Here is a 16,175-nt window from a genome sequence, read left to right on the forward strand (position 1 = left end):
TGTGTTACAGAGAACGTGTAGCAGATACACAGGCCATTCAGCCCCACTGATCTATGCTAGGGCTTTGTGCTACATGCAAGCCCCCTCTCCTCCTGTTAATGCATCCGTGCAATTTTCCTCCACACTGTGTGGTAGCGCGTCCGCGTTCTCCCCCCGCCCCCCCTCTCTGGGTAACGGACGCTCCTCCTGAATTCTCTCTGGGATTTATTAGTGACTATCTCCCATTTAATGGAGCCTCGGATTCAGGCTGTCCCAGTCACCAACCCTGTTCTCTGCACGGTTAAAAAAGATGTCTTTGGCAGAGAGGGTGAAACATTGTAGGGTGAGTCAGCTCTGAGTTATTTGTGTGTGGCTGTGTCTATATGGGGGGGTGCTTTAGAAAATGGGAGGGTTGGTTTAGAAAGTGGGGGTCTAGAAAGTGGGGGTTGGTTTAGAAAATGGGCATAGTTTTAGAAAGTGGGGCGCTGGTTGAGAAAGTGGGGGAGTTTAGAAAGTGGGGGGTGTTTAAAAAGTGGGGGGCTTAGAAAATTGGGTGTTTAGAAAATGGGGGGTTAGTAAGTGGGGGTGTTAGAAAGTAGAGGTTTAGAAAGTCGGAGTTTAGAAAGTGGGGGGGGGTTGGTTTCAAAAGTAGGGGGTTTAAGAAAGTGGGGTGTTAGAAAGTGGGGGTTTAGAAAGGTGAGGTTGATTTAGAAAGTGGGGATTGTTTTAGAAAGTGGAGGGTATAGAAAGTGGAGGGTGTTAGAAAGTGGGAGGGTTAGAAAGTGGGGGGTGTTAGAAAGTGGAGGGATTTAAATAGTGGGGGTTTGGAAAGGGGGGTTGATTTAGAAAGTGGGGGTTGGTTTAGAAAGAGGGGGGTTTAGTTGAGAAAGTAGGGGTTTAGAAAGAGGGGTTTAGAAAGGGGGGAATTTAGAAAGTGGGGGTTTAGAAAGTGGGGTTTGGTTTAGAATGTGGGGGAGTTAGAAAGTGGGGGTTGGTTTAGAAAGTAGGGGTTTAGAAAGTGGGGGATTTGGTTTAGAAAGTGGGGGTTGGATTAGAAAGTGGGGGTTTGGTTTAGAAAGTGGGGGTTTGGTTTGGAAAGTGGGGGGGTTTGCTTTAGAAAGTGTGGGGGGGTTGGTTTGGAAAGTGGGGGTTGGTTTAGAAAGTGGGGGGGTTTTTTAGACAGTGGAGGGGGGTTTGCTTTTGGAATTGGAAGGCAGTTTGAGGGGGCTGGGGGAGAGGGGGGATGAGTTCTGAGCTGAATAATCAGGTGTGATGAAGACTTTGAAGAGGGGGTGGGGGGGGGGGACTGGGAGGAGGAGGGAGTGACAGGGGAAGCTCTCAGCAGCATTGCACCAAGCTGAAAGTAGTCATCCCTGCTGCTTTTTAGGCGGCGCATCTTTTTAGCAATGGGGAGGGAAGTCAGCAGCATGTGACGCCTGTATGATTCCAGCAAACACAGACTGTGTTTATGTATGTGTATGTATGTGTGTGTGTGTGTGTGTGTGTGTAGTGTGTTTCACCTGCTGCAAGATACACATACACACACACACATAAACAGCCACCCTATCTAGAGAGATGTAACAGCGAATGCCCGCAGACTGCATCCCTCTTCTCTCCGGCTTGTGGGATGCAGGGGAGAGCAGTTTGCGTTCTGCCCTTCAGCTGGGATCACAATGAAAAAGCACTCGGCCAGAGTCGCCCCTCTCACCGCCTGTAACAGCCCAGTGCTGACCCTCACCAAGGTGGAAGGTGGGTGAAAGCGTGCTCGCGTCTGTATTTGGAGGAGAGAGAGAGCGGTGGGTGCGGGATAATCTGCTGGGGGAGCTATCCAGTGCTGAAAGGTCACAATGCGGTTCAGAGAGATGGATCAGCAGTGGCGGAATGGGAAGTGAATGCATGTCCCGTTTACCGTCTGCATTAAACTCTTGACACCCAAAGCAAGAATCACGTGTTAATACTGGGAGATTATCGAAATTAGACCTAAAATTGCGGCGCCAACATTTAACAACTACCAAATAACTCGTTATGGCAATTGATCAATCAGTATTCACTCGGAGTATTATCTGGTGTGACACCATGAGAGTGTGTAGGATTGCTGCACACAGTGTGATAGTGTGGTATGAAGGTGTACACTGCTTTGGACACATGGTGGAAGAAACCTCCCGGCCTCCTGGCTAGGATCAAACGTCAGATCAAGCCCAGTGCCATATCTTGTCAGCGTGGATCTGGTGTGTCTCTCTCTCTCTCTTGTGAGGGACCATGAATTGGATTCAATTTGAATTTGGGTTTTGGAGGGAGCAAGGAGATTAATTTGGTTCACTTCGCACGCTGGGCTTTGTAACTTTAAGAATGGAGTGTTTTTTATAAAAACTGATATTATTGTGTAATTAACCAGATTGATTTGATTTATTATTGTCACTTGTATTGGGATACAGTGAAGAGTATTGTTTCTGGCGCATGATAACGACAAAGCTTACCATTCATAGAGTACTTAGGGGAGAAGGATTTGATTTATTATGGTCACGTGTATTGGGATACAGTGAAGAGTATTGTTTCTTGCGCTATAAAGACAAAGCATACCATTCATAGAGTACTTAGGGGAGAAGGATTTGATTTGATTTATTATTGTCACTTGTATTGGGATACAGTGAAACGTATTGCATCTTGTGCGCTATGCAGAGAAAACATACCATTCATAGAGTACTTAGGGGAGAAGGATTTGATTTATTATGGTTGTGTGTATTGGGATACAGTGAAGAGTATTGTTTCTTGTGTGCTACAAAGACAAAGCATACCATTCATTGAGTACTTAGAGAAGAATTTGATTTATTATGGTCGTGTGTATTGGGATACAGTGAAGTGTATTGTTTCTTGTGTGCTATAAAGACAAAGCATACCATTCATAGAGTACTTAGGGGAGAAGGATTTGATTTGATTTATTATTGTCACTTGTATTGGGATACAGTGAAAAGTATTGTTTCTTGCGCGCTATAAAGGCAAAGCATACCATTCATAGAATACTCAGGGGAGAAGGAAAGGAGAGAGTGCAGAATGTGGTGTTACAGTCACAGCTAGGGTGTAGAGAAAGATCAACTTAATATGATCTTTCTCTCTGCGTAACATTGAACACTGATATAAACATGTGCCATCACTGATAATTTCCCTCTGTTATTGAAGATGGCCATTTCCTGCGTGTGTAGAGTCATCTGTTTTATGTACTAACGTGGTTGTAGAGCCCAATTCCAAAGTGAGGGCAAGGGTCAATTGTCTGATTTTTGTCAGGACTGCCTAGTCTTTTGAGCTTACCTTTTGTCCTTTGTTGCCTGCATTCTTTGCTGTTTGATAGAAACAGCACCATGACATGGAATTACTCATGATATGGAGATGCCGGTGTTGGACTGGGGTTAAACACTGTGAGAAGCCTGACAACACCAGGTTTAAGTCCAACCGATTTATTTGACAGTAAACTCACAAGCTTTCGGGGTTAGTCCCTTCGTCAGGCGAACTCTCCATTCAACCTGACGAAGATTTAACCGCGAAAGCTTGTGAGTTTACTATCAAATAAATCGGTTGGACTTAAACCTGGTGTTGTCAGACTTCTTACTGTGGAATTACTCCCCAGGTAGTTCTTATTACTTTGTTTTTCTGCAGTCTGGAGGACAGGCTACATTTCCTGAGGCTTGTCTTCCTTGGATCCTAATTGCAGCTTACCTTGCAGGCAGTGTCCAAGTTTAAGTTGTGAGTACATCACCACCTGAGGGATTTTATTCATCAGTTATATGTACTATATGTCTTGTAGCTGAGCTGTGATAATGAGTGCTTCAGTTTCAGACATTTCTGCTATTTGAAATACCTTATTGTTGGGCATTTTGTCTCCCATTTGATATCAGTGGTGTTCATAGAATCTCTACAGTGCAGCAGGAAGCCATTCGGCCCATTGAGTCTGCACCAGCTCCCCGAAGAGCATTTTGTCCACTCCCTATTCCCATACATTTACCCCGCTAATACCCCTAACCTACACATCTTGGGACACAAAGGGATAACTTAGCATGGCCAATCCACCTAACCCACACATCTTTCAGACTGTGGGAGGAAACCGAACCACCTGGAGGAAACCCACACAGACACGGGGAGAGTGTGCAAACTCCACAAGGCAGTGACCCGAGCTCGGAATTGAACCCAGGTCCCTGGCGTTGTGAGGCAGCAGTGCTAACCACTGTGCCGCTGTGCTGTTCTGAATGGATTTCATGTGGAACTTGTCCAAGTTCTTCATATATCTGGAGTAGGCAGTCTGTGTTTCGCAGGTATGTGGGAGGGTAGGTATTAGGATAGCTTTATAAACTGCATGTGTCATTGTAAGTTTGATATTTCAGTTCCTTCACAGTGTCTGACGTAAATGGGCAAATGCTGAGCTTGCTAGGGCAATTCTATTTGCCACGTCACTCTCAATCTCAACACATCTGAAGACAGTTTCTGATGGTGGGTGAAGGCACCTACTGCATTCAAAGTGGTGTCATTGGTGGCTGTAATAGAGTCAGAATGTGCTCGAGAATCTCTGTCTTCCTTAAGCTTTTTTGTTCCTTGGTTCAATTGTCAACATTCTATTGGGAGCCCCTGGGCTCGCTTGATACGAGCACACAGCAATTCCCATCTCATCTGATTGAGGATTTCAGTCATCTCAGTTTGAGGAGATTATCATCTGCTCTGAATTGGATGTATTTTTCCATCAACACTGTAATATTGTAGTATTAATGGCGTGGCACAGTGGTTAGCACTGCTTCCTCACAGTGCCAGGGACCCAGGTTCGATTCCCCGCTCGGGTCACTGTCTATGTGGAGTCTGCACGTTCTCCCTGTGTCTGCATGGGTTTCCTCCGGGTGCTCCGGTTTCCTCCCACAGTCCAAAAGGTGCATTGGCCGTGCTAAATTCTCCCTCGGTGTACCCGAACAGGTGCTGGAATGTGGCGACCAGTAACTTCATTGCAGTGTTAATGTCAGCCTGCTTGTGACACTAATAAATAAACTTTAACATTAATGGGAAACGAAATAAACTTGAAACTCTCTAATATAAACATCTAACATAGCGTTACACATATTTGTGTGATTGTTACACAGATATTAACATGGTGTGTTGCTTCTGTGCCTCTTGTAGATGGTGCACACTACTGCCACTGTGTGTCAGTGGGGGAGGGAGTGAATAGTGGATGGGATGTGAATCAAAGGGGCTGCTTTGTCCTGCATGGTGTTGAGCTTCTTGAGTGTTGCTGGAGCTGCACCCATCCAGGCAAGTGGAGAGTATTCCATCACACTCCTGACTTGTAGTTCGTGGACAGGCTCTGGGGAGTCAGGAAGTGAGTCATACGCTCCAGGTTACCCTGGCTAGCCTGAGGCCAAATTATTCATACGGCTGGTTCACTTTCATTTCTGGTCAGTGACGATGTAATGTTGAGAATATAACGAAGAATTAGATTAAGGTATTGCCACTGAATGTCAAGGGGCAATGGTTAAATTCTCTCCTATTGGTGGTGGTCATTGTCTGGTACTTGAGTGGCACAAATGTTACTTGCCACTTGTCAGCCCAAACCTGGACACTGTCCAGATCTTGTTGTATTTGAATGTGGACTGCTTCAGTATCTGAGGAGTTGCGAATGGTGTTGAACATCCTTTTGACAGAGGGAAGGTGATTGATGAAGCAGTTGGAGATGGTTGGGCCTAGGACACTACCCTGAGGGACTCCAGCAGAGATGTCCTGGAGCTGGGATGACTGACCCTCTGCAGCCACAACCATCTCCCTATGTACCAGGTATGACTCCAACAAGTGGAGAGTTTGCCCCAATTCCCATTGATTCCAGTTTTGGCTAGGGTTCCTTGATGCCACACTTGGTCAAATGTAGCCTTGATGTCAAGGGGACTGTCACTCTCACCTCGCCTCTGGAATTCAGCTCTTTCATCCATGTTTGAACCAAGGCTATAATGAAGTCAGGAACTGAGTGACCCTAGTGAGAAGATTATTGCTGAGCAGGTGCTGCTTAACAGCACTGTTGATGACTCCTTCCATCACTTTACTGATGATCCAGAGTAGACTGATGGGGCGGTTATTGGCCAGGCTGGATTTGTCCTGCATTTTGTGTACATACTTGAGCAATTTTGCACATTGTCAGGTAGATGCCAGAGTTGGAACTGATCATGAAGAGTTTGGCTAGGAGAGTGGCAAGTTCTGGAGCACAAGTCTTCAGTACTATTGTCAGACTGTTATCAGGGCCCACTGCCTTTGTAGTATCCAGTGCCTCCAACCTTTTCTTGATATCACGTAGAGTGAATCAAATTGGCTGGAGATTGGCATCTGAGATGCTGGGGACCGCTGGAGGAGACCCAGATGGATCATTCACTCGACACTTCTGGATGAATATTGCTGCAAAGCCTTATCTTTTGCACTGATGTGCTGGGCTCCTCCATCATTGAGGATGGGGATATTTGTGGAGCCTACCCCTCCAGTGAGTTAAAGTTAAACTTTTATTTATTAATGTCACAAGCAGGCTTGCATTAACACTGCAATGAAGTTACTGTGAAAATCCCTCTAGTTGCCACACTCCGGCACCTGTTCGGGTTACACTGAGGGAGAATTTAGCACGGCCAACGCACCCTAACCAGCAACCTCTTTCAGACTGTGGAAGGAAACCGGAGCACCCGGAGGAAACCCACGCAGACATGGGGAGAATGTGCAGACTCCGTACAGACAGTGACCCAAGCCGGGAATCGAACCCGGGTCCCTGGCACTGTGAGGCAGCAGGGCTAACTACTGTGCCACCATGCTGTTTAATTGTCACAACTGGAGGGGGCAGGACTGGAGGGTCATGATCTAATCCGTTGGTTGTGGGGTCACTTGGTGTGCTGCCTCTGCTGTTCAGAATGTATGTAATCAGGTCTCACAGCTACAATAGCTGGTATCTCATGTTATACTGTTAGAATCATATGTGACACTACTGTCATAAGTGATAATATTTTACGTTTAGTGTTGATGATGTTAACCTGTGACCCTGGCATTAACAGGTGTGGGACATGTTCTGTCCACATAACCCTCTGTCTGGCTGCGGTTGACATAGGGCAATGTTCTGAAAAAATTGTCTTCAACAACAGCATGCCTTTGACGTATTAAAACGTTGTTTGGTAATACACAACTTCAGCATTGAAAAGAGAGATATGTTGAAGCTTTCCGTCGTCCGCTCATCAGACCCGACACAAGAATAACCACAGTAAAACAGCAATTCATACTACATCAGGAGAGAGTGCTGATTGGTTGGCAAAGGGACTCCGGTTGGTAGAGATGTTGTAAGAAGTCTCACAACACCAGGTTAGAGTCCAACAGGTTTATTTGGTAGCACAAAAAGTGGTGGAGGCTGCCTCGCTAAATATTTTTAAGACGCGGGTTGATGGGTTTTTGATAGGAGAGGGGATTAAGGGTTATGGGGAGAGGGCGGGAAAGTGGAACTGAGCAGCGACAGATCAGCCATGATCTTATTGAATGGCGGGGCAGGCTCGAAGGGCTGGATGGCCTACTCCTGCTCCTATTTCTTATGTTCTTATGTTCTTACAAGCTACTAGCTTTCAGAGTGCTGCTCCTTCATCAGGTGAGTGGGAGTTCAGTTCAGGTCATATAAAGACACAAACTCAATTTACAAGATAATTGTTGGAATGCGAGTCTTTACAGGTAATCAATTCTTAAAGATACAGACAACGTGGGTGGAGAGAGCGTTAAGCACAGGTTAAAGAGATGTGTATTGTCTCCAGACAGGACAGTTAGAGATTTTGCAAGTCCAGGCAAGTCGTGGGGGTTACAGATAGAGTGACATGAACCCAAGAGCCCGGTTGAGGCCATCCTCATGTGTGCGGAACTTGGCAGTTCCGCACACATGAGGGCACTGAGCAGTCTCTGCTCAGTGACTCTGCTTAATCTGTGCTTAATCCTCTCTCCACTCACGTTATCTGTATCTTTGAGACTTGATTGCCTGTAAAGACTCGCATTCCAACCATTATTTTGTAAATTGAGTTTGTGTCTTTATATGCCCTGTTTGTGAACACAACTCCCGCTTACTTGATGAAGGGGCAGTGCTCCGAAAGCTGGTAGTTTCGGCTACCAAATAAACCTGTTGGACTTTAACCTGGTGTTGTGAGACTTCTTATTGTGTTTACCCCAGTCCAACACCGGCATCTCCACATCATGGTAAAGATGTTGCCATGGAGAATGCACCAAGAGGCAGCACAGGATGTTACAGAGAGAGGGAGGGGTGTAGGGCTGGAGGAGGTTACAGAGAGAGGGAGGGGTGTAGGGGGTTGGAGGAGGTTACAGAGAGAGGGAGGGGTGTAGGGGCTGGAGGAGGTTACAGAGAGAGGGAGGGGTTTATGGGCTGGAGGAGGTTACAGAGAGAGGGAGGGGTGTAGGGGGTTGGAGGGGGTTACAGAGAGAGGGAGGGGTGTAGGGGGCTGGAGGGGGTTACAGAGAGAGGGAGGGGTGTAGGGGGCTGGAGGGGGTTACAGAGAGAGGGAGGGGTGTAGGGGGCTGGAGGGGGTTACAGAGAGAGGGAGGGGTGTAGGGGCTGGAGGAGGTTACAGAGAGAGGGAGGGGTGTAGGGGGTTGGAGGAGGTTACAGAGGGAGGGAGGGGTGTAGGGGCTGGAGGAGGTTACAGTGAGATGATTGTGGTGTACAGGATCTGTGAGTGGGTGGGTGAGATTCACTCCAGGAGTTGATGTTCACAGGAGTTGTGTGTGCGAGTGAGTGTGTGTGTGTGTGTGTGTGCGAGTGAATGTATGTGTGTGGAGTAGCTGAGCAGGTTGGTACGTAAGATGTGAATGTCTCCAGTATGCTGAGGGTAGCTGTGCGAGTGGGAGCGAGTTGTGCTCAGACTGCAGCGTGTGGGAGCTGCAGACTCCTCAGTGTAACACACCCCATCAGGAAGCTCTACTCACCACGTCCGTTCCAATCCTCATTCCCGCTGGGAGAGACTGCTCGAGAGAGCGGAGGGGTTCGGGCTGGGAAAGCTGGCGGGAGATTTGAAAGCAGTGTGTGATTAGGAGGCAGTGTGGGACAGTGAGGAAAGCTCTGGAACAGGACTTGGTGTGGGTCTGCTTTCCCATGGCAGGGCTTGACTCAGCTTCACCGAGTGAAAACGGAGGCTGGCATTGGATGGTCAAAAGCTGCCATTGGCAGAGGTGAGGCCTTCCACAGGCGAAGTCTGAGCTCTGGCCCAGCTCCAGCTCAGCGATGTGCGAGGCAGTCTCCGCGGAGTGGATAGAGGGTTGCAAATTCCTCCATGACCATCTCACCCCGAAGCAGTGCTCGCAAAGAAACTCCCTCCTCCCCTTGCCCCACTGCTCGTGCTAGGGGCATGGAATGGGGCAGAGTTTGTAAGGAGCATCCAGGAGGGCTTCCTGGAGCAGTAAATAGTCCAGCCAGGGAAGGGGCCATACCGGACCTGGTATTGGGGAATGAGCCCAGCCAGGCGGTCGGTGTTTCAGTAGGGGAGCAGTTCGGGAACAGTGACCACAATTCAGTAAGCTTTAAGGTACTGATGGATAAAGATAAATGTAGTCCTCGTGTTAAGATGCTAAACTGGGGGGAAGGCTAATTACAACAATATTAGACAGGAACTGAAGAATGTAGATTGGGGGCAGATGTCTGAGGGCAAATCAACATCTGGCATGTGGGAAGCTGTCAAATGAAAGTGGATAGGGATTCAGGACCGACACATTCCTGCAAGGATGAAGAATAAATATGGTAAGTTTTGGGAACTTTGGATAACGAGAGATACTGTGACCCTAGTCAAAGTGAAAAAGGAAGCATTTGTTAATGCTAGGAGGCTGGGAACACACAAAGCAAGAGTGGAATACAAGGAAAGTAGAAAGAAACTTAAGCAAGGAGTAAGGAGGGCTAAAAGGGGTCACGGAAAAGCATTGGCCAGCAGGATTAAGGAAAATCCCAAGGCTTTTTATACATATGTAAAGAGCAAGAGGGTAGCCAGGGAGAGGGTTGGCCCACTCAAGGACAAGGTGGGGGAATCTATGTGTGGAGCCGGAGGAATTGGGTAAGGTATTAACTGAGTACTTTGCGTCAGCATTCACCAAAGAGAAGGATTTGGTGGATGATGAGTGTGGGAAAGGGTGTGTAGATAGTTTGAGTCATGGTAAAACCAAAAAGGAGGTACTGGGGTTCTTGAGAAACATTAAGGTAGACGAGTCCCCAGGGCCTGATGGGATACACCCCAGAATACTGAGAGAGGCAAGGGGGGAAATTGCTGGGGCCTCGAGAGAAATCTTTATATCCTCACTGGCTACAGGGGGAGGTCCCAGAGGACTGGAGAATAGCCAATGTTGTTCCTTTGTTTAAGAAGGGTAGCAAGAATAATCCAGGTTATAACAGGCTGGTGAGCCTTATATCAGTGGTAGAGAAATTATTGAAGAGGATTCTTCGAGACAGGATTTATTCCCACTTGGAAATAAGTGGCCGTGTTAGTGAGAGACAACATGGTTTTGTGAAGGGGAGGTCATGTCTCATGAACTTGATGGAGTTTTTTGAAGAAGTGATGAAGATGGTTGATAAGGGTAGGGCAGTGGATTCGGTAGTGACTTTTCAGGGGCATCTTGACAGGTACATGAATAGGATGGGAACAGGGGGATATGGTCCTCGGAAGGGAGGGGGTTTTAATTAAGTCGGGCAGCATGGTCAGTGCAGGCTTGGAGGGCCGAAGGGCCTGTTCCTGTGCTGTAATTTTCTTTGTCCATTGTCTCCCCTCGGCCCCCTCTCCCCCCCCGCCCCCCGCTGTGTGCTGTGTCTCTGTGGTGTGGTGTGATCCCAGGCAGTGGCAGTGCTGTCTCAGTGGGTGCAGTCAGTGCTGTGCCCTGTGCCTGGAGGCCGGCCTGATGACTCACTGCCGTCGTGTCAGAGGGAAGCTCCGCTCAGCTGTGAACAGAGAGAGAGAGAGAGGCTGCAGTCAGTGGTTTCCCTGTGAGAAACACCCGGGAATGCCTCACGGTCATCCTTCATCCCAGACGGATCCACAATGAGAGCTTCCTATCAGCTGCTGCAGGAATAGGGGGCTTGTGTACCCGCATGGCCAATGCCCAGGGACTGCCAGCCAACAGTGAGCGGAGAGAGGCAGGCACCCCGAGAGATGCCCAGGGCATCCCGAGGGTATACACAGCCCCAGGGCATCCCGAGGGTATACACAGCCCCAGGGCATCCCGAGGGTATACACAGCCCCAGGGCATCCTGAGGGTATACACAGCCCCAGGGCATCCCGAGGGTATACACAGCCCCAGGGCATCCTGAGGGTATACACAGCCCCAGGGCATCCCGAGGGTATACACAGCCCCAGGGCATCCCGAGGGTATACACAGCCCCAGGGCATCCCGAGGGTATACACAGCCCCAGGGCATCCCGCGGGTATACACAGCCCCAGGGCATCCCGAGGGTATACACAGCCCCAGGGCATCCCGAGGGTATACACAGCCCCAGGGCATCCCGAGGGTATACACAGCCCCAGGGCATCCCGAGGGTATACACAGCCCCAGGGCATCCCGAGGGTATACACAGCCCCAGGGCATCCCGAGGGTATACACAGCCCCAGGGCATCCCGAGGGTATACACAGCAGTCATGATGTGGGTATGCCGGCGTTGGACTGGTGTAAACACCGTAAAAAGTCTGACAACACCAGGTTTTAGTCCAACCTATTTATTTGATAACATACTCACAAGCTTTCGGGGTTAGTCCCTTCGTCAGGTGAATGGAGAGTTCTGGCCTCAGACAGAGCATATAAAGCACAGACAGTTTAGAGATTACTGATTAGAATGCGAATCTTTACACCTAACCTGCTGTTCAAGACCTGAAGTGGCTGATAATGTGAGTGGAAGGAGCACTGATCACAGGTTAAAGAGATGTGTATTGTCTCCAGACAGTACAGTAAGTGAGGTTTTGCAAACCCAGGCAAGTCACGGGGGTTACAGATAGTGCGACATGAACCCAAGATCCCTGTTGAGACCGTCCTCATGTGTGCGGAACTTGGCTATCAGTCTCTGCTCAGCGACTCTGCGCTGTCGTGTGTCATGAAGGTCGCCTTGGAGAATGCTTACCCGAAGGTCAGAGGCTGAATGCCCGTGACCACTGAAGTGTTCACTGAAGTGAACACTGTGCCGCCCCATAGCTGTGCGGGTCAGGTGGATTGGCCATGCTAAATTGCCCCTTAGTGTCGTGGGATTAGCTGGGGTAAATATGTGGGGTTACAGGGGTAGGGCCTGGGATTGAGGTCAGTGCAGACTCGATGGGCTGAATGGCCTCCTTCTGCAATGTAGGGATTCTATGATTCTATGTTTCAAGATGCACTCCAGAGGCGCAGGGTTATAATTCGGACTAACACACTCAGTGCCAGTGCTGAGGGAGAGCTGCACTGTTGCGAGCGCTATCTTTCAGATGAGGCCTTGAGCTGAGGCCCACTCAGGCTGATCCCACGGCATTAAATAGAGTCGCTTCCCCTCCGCCCCCCCCCGCAGTGTCCTGGCCAGTGTCGATCCCACAACCGTTAGTGCCCCGGCAGAATTCCTGGTCATTTATTTCATTGCTCCCTGTGGGATCTTGCTGTGCACACACTACCAGCACTACAAGAGACACTACGCTGGCTTGCTGGGTCGACCAGAGGGCAGTCTCCGTTCTAGAGGAAAACACAGGCTTTCTTTCCCAATCTGTGGAACAGATGGGTATCTCACCCTGAGGAGTTTGGTTCTCCGTTGGGCTGGGGGGGAGGGGGGAGGGGGGGGGGGGGGTGGGGGGGGAGGAGTGGGGGAGGGGGTTTCCCTGACAGGTTAACACTGGGCTAAGTGACCCCACAGACTTCATCACTCACACTGAGCTCAGGGACTGTCCAGCCCCTACACCCCTCCCTCTCTCTGTAACCTCCTCCAGCCCCTACACCCCTCCCTCTCTCTGTAACCCCCTCCAGCCCCTACACCCCTCCCTCTCTCTGTAACCCCCTCCAGCCCCTACACCCCTCCCTCTCTCTGTAACCTCCTCCAACCCCTACACCCCTCCCTCTCTCTGTAACCTCCTCCAGCCCCTACACCCCTCCCTCTCTCTGTAACCCCCTCCAGCCCCTACACCCCTCCCTCTCTCTGTAACCCCCTCCAGCCCCTACACCCCTCCCTCTCTCTGTAACCCCCTCCAGCCCCTACACCCCTCCCTCTCTCTGTAACCTCCTCCAGCCCCTACACCCCTCCCTCTCTCTGTAACCCCCTCTAGCCCCTACACCCCTCCCTCTCTCTGTAACCTCCTCCAGCCCCTACACCCCCTCCCTCTCTCTGTAACCCCCTCCAGCCCCTACACCCCCTCCCTCTCTCTGTAACCCCCTCCAGCCCCTACACCCCCTCCCTCTCTCTGTAACCTCCTCCAGCCCCCTGTACCCCCTCCCTCTCTCTGTAACCCCCTCCAGCCCCTACACCCCTCCCTCTCTCTGTAACCCCCTCCAGCCCCTACACCCCTCCCTCTCTCTGTAACCCCCTCCAGCCCCTACACCCCTCCCTCTCTCTGTAACCCCCTCCAGCCCCTACACCCCTCCCTCTCTCTGTAACCTCCTCCAGCCCCTACACCCCTCCCTCTCTCTGTAACCTCCTCCAACCCTACATCCCTCCCTCTCTCTGTAACCCCCTCCAACCCTACACCCCTCCCTCTCTCTGTAACCTCCTCCAGCCCCTACACCCCTCCCTCTCTCTGTAACCTCCTCCAGCCCCTACACCCCTCCCACTCTCTGTAACCTCCTCCAGCCCCTACACCCCTCCCTCTCTCTGTAACCTCCTCCAGCCCCTACACCCCTCCCTCTCTCTGTAACCTCCTCCAGCCCCTACACCCCTCCCTCTCTCTGTAACCTCCTCCAGCCCCTACACCCCTCCCACTCTCTGTAACCTCCTCCAGCCCCTACACCCCTCCCTCTCTCTGTAACCTCCTCCAGCCCCTACACCCCTCCCTCTCTCTGTAACCCCCTCCAGCCCCTACACCCCTCCCTCTCTCTGTAACCCCCTCCAGCCCCCTGTACCCCCTCCCTCTCTCCGTAACCCCCTCCAGCCCCCTGTACCCCCTCCCTCTCTCTGACACAGCGAGTCGCTCACTGATCCAGTCCCTATCTCCCCCCCCCGTGATTCAGGCGGGAATCCCTGCTGGAGATTTGCCTCCTGTCTCCCCGCCGTTGCCTGGGTGGATCGCACTGACCCTTGGCCTTTTCCTCCACAGGAGATGAGCGCCCCGCGGACGCCAGCAGGGTGGGGGTCGGGGGAGGGTCCAGGCGGACAGAGGCCGAGGCCCGAGGAGAGGCCGAAGGAGGAGGAGGAGGAGGAGGAGGAGGAGGGGGAGGAGGAGCGAGGCGTCTGGGACGGAGAGCTTGCTGCCGGCCGTATTGCTGCTCTGCCGGGCAGCTGAAGAGGGCCCTGTGGGGGTGGGCGGTGGTCCTCAGCGTCTGCTCGTCCTGGGCGGGCACCAGCCAGCTGGCCAAGATCACCTTCAGGACCTTTGACGCCCCCTTTGCCGTAACGTGGTTCGCCACCACCTGGAACGTCCTCTTCTTCCTCCTGTACTATGCTGGTCATGCCTGGAGCTCCGAGGAGAAGCAGTCACCGCTACAGCGATTCCGGTAAGCACTTCCCGCCATAAACCATCCACGTGGGATCGGGAATGGGGGGGGGAGGGGGGGGGGGGGCGGAGGGGGCGACTGACCCACTCGATCAGAGGTTTGAAGATTTACTGGGATGCCCCCGGGACTCGATGGATTGAGTTATAAGGAGAGGCTGGATAGACTGGGAATTTTTCTCCCTGGAGTGTAGGAGGCTGGGGGGTGATCTTATGGAGGTCTATAAAATAATGAGGGGCTCAGATCAGCTAGATAGTCAATATCTCTTCCCAAAGCTAGGGGAGTCTAAAACTAGAGGTTTACGATGAGAGGGGAGAGATACGGAAGTGTCCAGAGGGGCAGTTTTTTCTCACACAGAGGGTGGTGAGTGTCTGGAACAAGCTGCCCGAGGTAGTAGTAGAGGCGGGTACAATTCTGTCTTTTAAAAAGCATCTAGACAGTTACATGGGTACGATGGGTATAGAGGGATATGGGCCAAATGCGGGCAATTGGGATTAGCTTAGTGGTTTAACAAAAAAAGGGGGCAGCATGGACAAGTTGGGCTGAATGGCCTGTTTCCCTGCTGTAAACCTCTCTAACTCTATTGGCCGTGGTCCAGCGGTGAGCTCTCTCGCCCTTTGAGTCTGAGGGTCCGGGGTCCGAGCCCCACCGTGTACAGCCCAGTATCTAAGCTGAGGTGTGCCGCAGTGTCACCAGTGCTTTTTCTCCAGCGGGGCACACAACCATCAGTCTGCTCAGCTGGACATGCTGGAGGGGTGGGGTGGGGGTGGGAGCTTTACTAATACAAATCCCTCCATCACCGTCACTAAACAGCGAGCCGTTCCGGTCATCATCACGTTTTGGCTTGTGGGAGCTTGCTGTGTACAAATTGGCTGCCTGACGTTAGAGCAGCGGTCACCCAGCCAAATCTACGTCGCTGGCTGTGAAGGGCTTTGCGATGTCCCCAGGAATGGGGAAGGGTTGTGGCAGTTAAGGTGTCGACAAGAAGATATTTATTGATGAGGGAATCCCAGCTCAGGGAGGTTGCGGCTTTAGGCTGGTTTGGGGCCAGCGTTCAGGTACTTACTACATGGCTTCTCGCTGATTCTGCCTGAGAGAGGACTCCACATTCTGGGGTGATCACTCAGTTCCCATTGGTCCCTCAAGTCAGCTGACTCACTTCTGTGCTCTGCAGCGCACCCTCGGCACTGACCCTCTGACAGTGCGGCACTCCCTCAGCACTGACCCTCTGACAGTGCGGCGCTCCCTCAGTACTGACCCTCTGACAGTGCGGCACTCCCTCAGCACTGACCCTCTGACAGTGCGGCGCTCCCTCAGTACTGACCCTCTGACAGTGCGGCGCTCCCTCAGTACTGACCCTCTGACAGTGCGGCACTCCCTCAGTACTGACCCTCTGACAGTGCGGCGCTCCCTCAGCACTGACCCTCTGACAGTGCGGCACTCCCTCAGCACTGACCCTCTGACAGTGCGGCACTCCCTCAGTACTGACCCTCTGACAGTGTGGCACTCCCTCAGCACTGACCCTCTGACAGTGT

The 16,175-nt window shown here is 51.2% G+C and overlaps 1 protein-coding gene across 1 annotated transcript in view; it reads left to right on the top strand.

Annotated features, from left to right (window-relative positions):
* The first annotated feature begins 1,652 nt into the window (after positions 1-1,652).
* The window catches only part of LOC145345414 (solute carrier family 35 member F3-like), a 29,317-nt gene continuing 14,794 nt past the window's right edge, over positions 1,653-16,175 (top strand). The window contains exons 1-2 of the mRNA XM_080193233.1: positions 1,653-1,728; positions 14,247-14,643. Coding sequence (XP_080049359.1) covers positions 1,653-1,728; positions 14,247-14,643 — 473 coding nt within the window. The remainder of the gene's footprint in view (positions 1,729-14,246; positions 14,644-16,175) is intronic.

The sequence above is a fragment of the Carcharhinus amblyrhynchos genome, chromosome 7 (assembly GCF_965287045.1).
Source record: "Carcharhinus amblyrhynchos chromosome 7, sCarAmb.v2.hapA, whole genome shotgun sequence".
NCBI lineage: Eukaryota > Metazoa > Chordata > Chondrichthyes > Carcharhiniformes > Carcharhinidae > Carcharhinus > Carcharhinus amblyrhynchos.